The sequence below is a fragment of the Priapulus caudatus genome, unplaced genomic scaffold (assembly GCF_000485595.1).
Source record: "Priapulus caudatus unplaced genomic scaffold, Priapulus_caudatus-5.0.1 Scaffold863, whole genome shotgun sequence".
Lineage (NCBI taxonomy): Eukaryota > Metazoa > Priapulida > Priapulimorpha > Priapulimorphida > Priapulidae > Priapulus > Priapulus caudatus.
Genome location: NW_014577924.1, coordinates 58,765 through 68,781, shown reverse-complemented (window position 1 = coordinate 68,781; position 10,017 = coordinate 58,765). Strand labels below are relative to the sequence as shown.

General features: G+C 44.1%; 1 protein-coding gene across 2 annotated transcripts in view; it reads left to right on the top strand.

Moving 5' to 3' along the window:
- LOC106814047 (evolutionarily conserved signaling intermediate in Toll pathway, mitochondrial-like) overlaps window positions 1–7,871 on the top strand; it is an 8,851-nt gene extending 980 nt beyond the window's left edge. The window contains exons 2-5 of one of the 2 annotated variants that reach the window (XM_014818311.1): window positions 4,156–4,225; window positions 5,182–5,405; window positions 6,046–6,277; window positions 6,745–7,871. In XM_014818311.1, coding sequence (XP_014673797.1) covers window positions 4,156–4,225; window positions 5,182–5,405; window positions 6,046–6,277; window positions 6,745–7,043 — 825 coding nt within the window. In that variant the 3' untranslated portion in view covers window positions 7,044–7,871. Of the gene's footprint in view, window positions 1–4,152; window positions 4,226–5,181; window positions 5,406–6,045; window positions 6,278–6,744 lie in introns of both variants that reach the window. The other variant, XM_014818310.1, reaches the window with a different exon arrangement.
- The last annotated feature ends 2,146 nt before the right edge of the window (window positions 7,872–10,017 follow it).

Genomic DNA, 10,017 nt, shown 5'->3' with positions numbered 1-10,017 from the left:
CACAAATTATTGGTGGAGAATTGTAGGGCTAAGAATGTAATTTTGTTGTAATCGACAAACTTAGACAAAGTCTAGATTCAGATTGTGTTGTGGTCTTCAAGTTTAAATATATAAATTATAAATATAATTATCCTTAATTTAATTTAACTATATTATTATTAATCCTCTACCTGCTTTCTCTGTCTCAACACCTAATGCCGCTAGTTTTATTTACAATATTATTTTTAGCCAGCCAAATCCATTTCGGGCTCATGTTTGTAGGCACCTATCATGTTTATGCTTTCAACTGACAAATTTGCTGCTGCACATGGATTGTGTGTTGCCAATATTTCCTTTGTCATTTGAAGTTTCTGTACATCTCCTCTATCAGGTTATTTTTGTCTGAATCTTCATAAATCTACCGTGTAAACTAGCTGTAATTAATCCAGGGCTGCCAACTCACGCATTCGGCGTGCGACTCGCGGTATAGAAGCTAATCTCACGCTCTCACTCCGTCTGCTGTAATTCTCACGCATACAGAAACAAACAGATAGAAAACCGAAGTATACTTTAGAGCATTTCAATTCGCTGAACGGTTCTAGATCTCGCGTCCTTACTTGGCCGAACAGTAGAGGTTCATATATAAATACAATTCCAAGCAGGATCTAGTGATTGTGTTGTTTCGAGCCATCCATATACATGTACCTAATTCATCTAAAAGCAGAACTACAGTGTATTGCATTACAAACATGTGTATGTTTAAAAACTCACTTAAGTATGCACCAGAATGGCACAATTTCAATGTGAAAATGCAAAAGTCCCTAGTGTGGGAGGGGTGCCCCCCCCCCTCCCAACCATCCACGCTCCTGGTCGCTCCGCTCCCTTGCATAAATCTCACTCTAACTCAATGTTGGCAGCATGCGTAATTAGCTTGTACAGTGTTTTACTTGTTTCACTCACACAGCTAAAGATGTCTCGTCAGAACAAGACAAGGCAGCCGCGAATTTGATGAATCGTACTACCAGCCACTCATAGACCTTGACAAAAGTTTGGACGAAAACTGAGAAGCCACGGCAGTTCACTCTGTATACCACAGGCTGTTGCTTTAGTGAGCTTTGCCTATCAGTATATTAGCTTATGAGTGGTCCGCTTCAAAGCCGAAACCGAAGGAAGCAATCCATTCTAGAGCCATGGTTGTACCACCCAACGAAGGCTAACCTGATTACTATGCTTACCTGTAGGTGTTTAAATGTTTATGATACATATGAAATGCCTGAAGTGTCCATGCATTGTGTTTATTAATTATTTTTTTCTGTTTTAGTTTTAATTTCATTCACTGCATGATTCGAAATATCGACAATAAGCGTTTCAAATTGTGATGATGTTGGTAGTGGATAAATTAATAGGGTGCCAATATATTAACTAGTGAGAACTCTATGCACAAGCATAACTTTTCACAAGGGGGTTGTTCATGTAGTATAATCTGATATTTGTGTATTTCAGAAGAGGCAGCTGCAGTCATTGACTATGATTAGAGTTTGTATTAAGTGCTATCAACTCAGGATGTATGGAGCTGGCTCTGTTCCATACACCAACATATGTCCAGTATGATAAATCATTCTAACCCCTATTTATCTGTATACATGTCTGTCTCTCTCTCTCGCGCTTATTATATAATCGCTGTCTGTGCATAAATCGAGCAGCCTCTTTCTCTGAAACTCGCAGCACACATGACATAATCGTGTCTGTGTGTTAAATCGAGGCAGCCTTCTCTCCTCTAAAACTCACAGCCAACTCATAATCATAATCGTTGTCTGTGTGTAAATCGAGCAGCCTTCTCTCTCTAAACTCGCAGCCACTCATTAATTCATAATCGTTGTCTGTGGTGTAAACGAGCGCCCTTTCTCTCTCGCAGCGACGCGTGCTGGTGACGATCGTTCAGCCGTCGATGTGGGGTCATGCGGAGGTCACGCCTCGATGCACGAGGAGCCTTCACACGTCGGCTGCACTGAAGGAGAAGAAGAGTCGGCATGAAACCGCATCGCAAGCGAAGAGCGTCGTCCTCAGACAGAAGCTGTTCGATGAGTTCGCCGAGAGCAACGCAATAAGGAGACGTGTTCCTCGGTAAGTGTTCAGGGCTTGAAACTAACGCTCCGCCCGCTCGCCGAGGCTAGTAGAAATCAGTAAGGGCTAGTAGAATGTCTGGTCTGACCAGCCCTGTGTGGCGAGTGGAATTTTTATATTCATAATGCGCGCTGTTCATTTTACATACGGCCAGGGTTGGCACAATACGCTGCCAACGTACATGTCTAGAGCATTGTCTGGCTTCCTTGATAACAAAGTATAACATCACGTGTTTAACAACACAATGTTCGTTTATTAACACAATGTTTTTAACCAATTATTAACACAATGTTTCGTGTCAATTTTCAATTTTCTCATCTGTGACTTACACAGCTGTTAGTAATGTTAGTAATGTTAGTAGTATTATTTAGTACTATTAGTACACATTAGTTAACTTAATGTAAGGTGTTATGAAATAAATTCATGCCAACTTTTAATTACTATTATTATACGTCATTGATCCCAGCATCATTTACCACATTACATATATTTATTATCTTCATATAATGAGTGAAACAATGCGAATGGCCATGTCTGCTGTCACTGCAATACGTACAAAATGTACATGATTAGGCCTTTTGCTTTACAGCACTGAGCATCACGTGAGCAGGAGCGCATGCAGCACATGTTTAAATAATATCCCGGACAACCAAAACTCTTGAGGGACAACACATATGCTACTCTCTTGTTGTCCTCCGGACAACCCAAAAAAACCTTAAAATTGAGCACTGCTTATATAATCAAGATATAATATACACCTAGAGTGTACAATGGAAAAACTGGGAAATAGTGCTATTTCACGGCCTATTATTCTACTGAGGCCTGTGGGAGGCATGATTACGCTCCAATATCTCGGCCTAGGAGTATGCGTAGAGACAAGCGGTTGGCTCTTATTTTAGAGAGCAAAGAATGCTGCTTAACGCAATACCATGTAACTTAGTCTAGAACCGCATACAAACTAGAATAATATTGCCGTGAAATGGCCACTATTTCCCGTTGTACACTCTAGGTATTTATTAGCCTTGATATATAATATATATATTATGTATTTATAATATATATATATATACTATATATATATATATATATATATAATATATATATATATACCTGAAATGTGCTGAATCTAAATTTTTCACAATCAAGGATTTCGCCAGAATGCATCTCGGAGCATCTAAAATCAAAACCCAGATCCACCACCCACCCCCCCCTTCCACCACGCCCCCGCAATGGCAAAATTTTACTCACTGCGTAGCCTCAGCGCGGCACTTCAGAAAAGTAAGGGCTGGGAGATATTTTAAGGGCTAGTAGATTTTACAGGTCACTAGCCCTGCTGGCTAGTGGACCTTTTAGGTTAGTTTCAAGCCCTGTGTATGTCGGTCCTTGGTTGTCGGTCCTTACATGTCGGTCCTTGCATGTCAGTTCTTGCATGTCGGTCCTTGTATGTCGGTCCTTGTATGTCGGTCTTTGTATGTCGGTCCTTGTATGTCGGTCCTTGTATGTCGGTCTTTGTATGTGTCGGTCCTTGTATGTCGGTCTTTGTATTCGGTCCTTGTATGTCGGTCTTGTATTCCTGTGTTGTCGGTCTTGTATGTCGGTCTTTGTATGTCGGTCTTTGTATGTCGGTCCTCGTATGTCGGTCCTTGTATGTCGGTCTTTGTATGTCGGTTCTTGTATGTCGGTCCTTGTATGTCGGTCTTTGATGTCGGTCCTTGTATGTCGGTCCTTGTATGTCGGTCCTGTATGTCGGTTCCTTGTATGTCGGTCCTTGTATGTCGCCTTTGTATGTCGGTCTTTGTATGTCGGTCCTGTATGTCGGTCTTTGTATGTCGGTTCTTGTATGTCGGTCCTTGTATGTCGGTCTTTGTATGTCGGTCCTTGTATGGGTCGGCCTTGTATGTCGTCTTGTATGTCGGCCTTGTAATGTCGGTCTTTGTATGTCGGTCCTTGGTTTGTCGGTCCTTGGTCCGTGTCGGTCCTTGTAGTCGGTCCTTGTATGTCGGTCTTCTGTATGGTTCGACGTAATTAATTATTGAGTTGTTTTCGCTGCAGGCTGGGTTTATTCACTACCCGAAGCAGCAGGAATGTGCTGTAGATATCTTACAGCATATGGAGGATAATGGTATGTACTAGGTGGTGTATTAAGGGCTAATAATGCATGTTTTATTAGCACTTGGCTGTATTCATTGTGGGCTACTCTAACCTCCCACTTGTGCCACTTTTTTAACAAAAAGCAACTGTATTACAAGCAAGTCTGTCCAAAAAAAATCACGATTTCGGTTGGCTCTGTTCTCCCGACTTGCATAGCAGCCAGGGTGCGCGTCTTCAATTAGATAGCTTTGCTGTTAGTAAGCTTAAGTTAAGCGTCAAATGCGTGAATAAATGAGTTTACAATGTGTTCTGGGACAAACAGCATGCTCAGACAAACCAAGCAAGCACATTTGACACACACCCTTAGACAGGGTATTAGCCAGGAATGAGTACTGTGGGAGTCCAGAAAAAATATTTGGGAGTGCAATTTTTTTGTATGTGTGTCTTTAGATCAATATTTTAGGCCGAGCTACACGTTTTTGGCCGTGCAGTTTAAAAACTGACCGTGCAAATCACGGCTGCACGGCTCGCTGGCTAATACGTTTCCCCTAGAACAGATCAGATGTCAGTGCTCCACACGCCCACCGGCCTCCAGGCGACAATTCCGCTCTGCATGCGTTGGCATCTAGATGGCGCCCTTCTCTCTGCATAACCCGCCGCCTCTAAGCCAGTGGTTCTTAACCTTTTTTGAGTCGTAGACCCCTTTGAGAATCAGGTGAAAGCTACGGACCCCTCTCCAGAAAAATGTACAGAAGCACATAAACACGAAATTTTGCATACAATGCGGCTCACGGACCCCCTGAAGCCCATCCACGGACCCCTTTGGTTAAGAACCCCTGCTCTAGATAACACCCCCTCTCTCCGCACACCTGCCGGCCTCTAGATAACGCCCCCTCTCTCCGCACACCTGCCGGCCTCTAGATGGCGCCCCCTCTCTCCGCACACCTGCCGGCCTCTAGATGGCGCTGTCTGTCTCTCCGCGCGCAGGCGTGTGTCCGGACGACGAGATGGGACGGATGCTGCACGCGCGCTTCGGCGGAGACGGCCACCCCGTCCGCAAGTTCCAGCGCATGCTCTACTGGATGCCGAAGTTCAAGCACATCAGTCCGTTCCCGCTGCCGCGCGCGCTGCCCGACGACCCCGCTGACCTCGCCGTCCTCGCGCTGCGCCGCATCGCCGTCGACGCCGAAAACAAGATCGACGTGTACAGGGTGAGTCGTGCGGGTAGGGGGCGCCGCCAACTTGTGTTTCAATCTTGTAAGAGACGTTTCTGTACAGGAAGAGTTGTTCACTTATCATATGTGAAAGCAGGGCAAAGCAGTAGCAGTAGCAGCAGGTCTAAATGACGTGAGTTAGACAAGCATAGTGTGGTGCGGGTGCAGGGGGCGCTGATGTTGCAGCGACCCTCGTGCTGTGTACAGGGTGAATTACACGGTGCAGGGGGCGTAGGGTGAGTTGCGTAGAATAGGGGGCGCCGCTGTAGCGGCAGCCCGCGTTAATCTTGAAAGAAGACGTTTCTGTACAGAGAGAGTTCACTATATATGATAATGACAATAGGCAGAAGCAGTAGTCCTATTGCCCCATTGCTTACGGGTCAAAGCAAAGAGCTTTACGCTTACTTACTTAACTTAATTACTTAACTTTACTGCTTTACGGTTACAAAATCAAAAGTCATGTTCGTTAGCCGAAGGTTGGGACGAGAAGGTCTACTTTCCACTTGCAATCGTTATTGAGCAACACTGAATCAATGAATCTACGTACTAAATTTTCGAACTTGATTTTTTTTCTGAATTTGAATTCCATGCTGATTTTGTCATGAATTATTAACCGAGTCGTCTATGTCGTCTACAGGAGGACGACCTGCCTGACTCGGCAGTCGATCGAACGTTCGTCGTCACCGCGCAAGCGCCCGAGCAGATGAGACTGATCGCCCGGCATCCGACAGACGTTCCTGTGTTTGTAGAGGGCGCGTTCAAGCTGTGGCTGCGTAACAAGTGGGTGCACTACTTTGTGCTGAAAGCCGACCCGAAAGAGGAGGACGCTACGCGCAGGAAACGCACACAAGAGGAAGAAGATGCGGAAGGTGCGTAGATTCACGCGAGGGAATTTTTTGCGATACGGAATAAGACGCATCGATTGTTCTGCTGGCTGAGCTCAGTGTTTAGATTACGTTTTCGTGAATTGCCTGCGGCGAGAGATACCGATACTTTCCTTTAATTTGTGCCCCAAAGCTGCTTCACAGCAGACAAAGTATATTGAAAGCACTCGAAGAAATTTTTTATTCTGCTGCCTAATTTCACTGTTCGCAAAATCAGTACAGCTAAATGACGGGGTATGCGTGGTTATCAATAAACGAAATATCAAATCTACTCGTTCTCGGTTCACCTGACTGTGGGTGGTAGAGCTGGGATGCAGCCTTGTTGTGCATGAAGCTACCCCCAGCTACATCGATCACACATGTATATTATACACATCATTGATTTCAGTGGGCTCGCTCTCGTCTCGCGTTCTCGTCTCGCATGTAACCCGTTATATCTTTCACACACGCAGATCCGTCCGACTGGCAGCTGTTCTTCGAGGAGACAACGAGGCGGCAGGAAACGGCAGCAGCGCTGGTTGCCGCGGCGACCGTACACGAGCAGGAGGACGGCTGCGTGCTCGCGCTGTGCGTGACGGGCACGAACAGCCGCGACTCTCTCGCGTCCTGGCTCAAGCTGCTGCAGCGCGACAACCCGGCCCTCGCCGCCATACCCGTCGTTTTCCGGCTTCGCAGCGCCGCCGCCGAGCTGCAGACCGTCGACGACGCATCATCGCAGCATCCCGCGAGCGTCGTCGAGGCGACGACGTGACTGGGCTTCCTGATTCACTTGTCCGTCCGCGAGCGAGATAACGATAACGATGACGATGCCCTGCTGCCTGGGATGTTGTCGCTAGCTCAGTCAAGCTCACTTGGCGTGTACGCACTCGTGTTTCTCACGGGCTCACGCCAAAATGTCTACTCGATCTGTGGTACTTTGTTGCTGAGGATTGTCTTTCGAGTGTGCCGTCGCGACAATGATTTGCTAGTGGTGCTCGTCACTCGTGCAAAGCGCGTAGTTTTGTTCGAGTCAGTTCAGAGCAACATCGTCATTAACTATCAAGGTTTCGGTGCTGTCCCAGGCATGAGAGATATTTGGCTGAGTGAAGCTGTCATTGGCGAAGATGTGCATGGTAATCTGATGTCTTGGAAACTCAGTGAAATGTGCTCCTGAATGTTCTATATGAGTACAAAATGCACTAAAAGTGCAAATGAAGTACACTGTGAGAATAGACAGAAGATACAGATGAATAGTGGCAGATATGGGATTGTGCATGAAATAAGTTTGTCAGCCTACTCATGCAGCCTGTTGTAGGGATGACTGTAGTAATAGATTACAGGCATTGCATGTGCATGCAGCGAGCAGAATTAGCTAAATGTGATTAGGAAGAAGAAGACAAATAACAAGTAGATTGTAGAAAAATTCAATACTAGGAATTGTGAGTGTAACTTAGCGGGCTCCAGGAAAGAGTTCCTGCAGAACTTGTTGGCTTGTTAGCGAAAACAAGTATTGTTTTTCGACGTTTGTTTTATGGTTAATAATGTTATATAATGGTGATTCAAATAATATACATGTTTCATTCATTATTATTCATTACAATACCTGTTTTGAGTTGTTACAACATAGGCCTTGCCATTTATCTCCTGTTAGTATCATGTCTGTATCTGTCACCAAGTTGCACCGAGTATATTTTCAAACTGCTTTTATTTTTATACTCGAATTTTTCGATCCTAGCTGACACTTTAAGAAAGCGAATAGGTTGCTCTGTTTAATGCCATACGTAGCTTAAGACCAAGAGAGAAAGATTGGTGTTGGGGGTATATATGCTAGATCAATAGGAAATTGGAAAGCTGCACATCAAACCTACATTTAAGATGTAAGAAACAATGCAGATAACAATGATGATAACAATAAAAAGTTCTACATTCTTAATGTTTCACATTTTAAGCTATATTCTACATGCCTAATTACATTTTAACAGACCTCTAAGCCCAACTATTGATAATAATGACACAATGTTTGTAGCCACCACTTCTGATGTCTGAATCGTAGTAAAACTTTTTGCGGAAAATGAATCTGTGCAGCTGGATCGCATTAGTCTTTTTAGCAACTCTACCTGGTATTCATGCTGTTAGTGGTAAGTACATTTTTTATTATAATTTATTTAATTTAGAGCATGAAATGTTCAGTGTGAAAACACATTAGTTAATCATGGGCTTTTAATTGGTATTATCAATTTTAATTCAAATACTATGTAATAGTGCTATCTAACAGATTCGTATTGAGATGCTTTTTATAAGGAAATATGCTTCATGCACAAAACATGATCTGTAACATTTTGCCAGCTGTGGAAGCTAAAACCGTGGTTGGGATGCCTCGCAACCTGGCCCAGCAGATGCTGTTCTTGGAGAAGGAAGAAAGGAGTCGCTTCATCAATGCTTGCATTGAGGCTGAGAACGTGTGCACCCTTGATGACGTCAAGGGCTTTCGTATGAAAGAAGGAAAAGCAAACGAAGATAACTGGGTAATTGGATAAGATTCAAGATTCAAGATTCAAGATCTTGAATCTTGAATACTATAAAACTGTGGTTACATAGATCATTGATGCAATGTAATCTTGTGTGAGACTGCAGCCTCGATTTGTAATTGTTTGTGTGATTTCTGTTAGGCTCCTTATTTATATTTACTTATCCCGTTCCTTTCAGAATATTCTCTACCAGACATACATATGTGTAAAAAGAAAGCAATCGAAAGATTGTCCTGGTAAGCCACTTGTTATGTAGATCGCAATCGTAAACTAATGTATCTTTACTATGTATGTTATCTTTATTTTGAGCTGCTTGATAAATCGTTAAGAAATCACACGTTGATAATAACTTCTAGAGATGTTTAAAAAAGTCTTTACAGACCTGTGCGTGTAGTGGGAGTAAAGGGGGGCTACACTGGTAGATCTATCATACCTCATGACATCCATCATATCTCATGAGTCTGCGTCTCGGTCATTACAGTGGCAGGAGGCTGGAGCAGTTGGGGTGAATGGCAAGTGTGTAGCGCATCTTGCGGAGCAGGCAGGAGGGAGCGACGGAGGGAGTGCAACAACCCCCGCCCACGTAACTCCGGCAGAGACTGCGCGGGCCGCAGGGTGGAGGTTAGGGCCTGTCACCTCCTACCGTGTTCAACAGGAGGTAGGGTCGCAACTAAAAAAAATCTTTGTTTGCCCTCATCCGACCCAGGCTGAAAAGTTTGGGTAGGTAGGTAGGCTTCTTTTTTTTGAGGGGGATCTTTTTACAAATTCAGCATGGTGTCTACATGCTCAGATGTGCTTGTGTGGAAGTACCTGTTATGTTAAACGTTTGTTTTGCTTGGTACATATAATCAGGAGTTAATGAGACAAATTAAATCCATCTCTCTTAAATCCATAATCTCATTACCTCCTGATATAATGTGGTGCCTACAGATTTATATAATGTACAGTGATACAATTTGTAAAAAAAAGAATGGGAAAGATCAATAAAAAATTTTGAGTCGGCCCCTTTTTGGCAGGTCGGTCGGGTGAGGGCAAACAAACAATATTTTTATTATGGCCTAGGTCATTTGCTTAGGGATGTTGCTATATAGGGGTAAGGGGGTAAGGGGGCATTTGCCCCTCGTCCGGAAAAATGTAGATACTGTTACATGGACAATGGCGAATTGCCCAGGTGCGGTTATCTGCCCAGCACAACCCACATCTGGCTTGCCCCCAGGG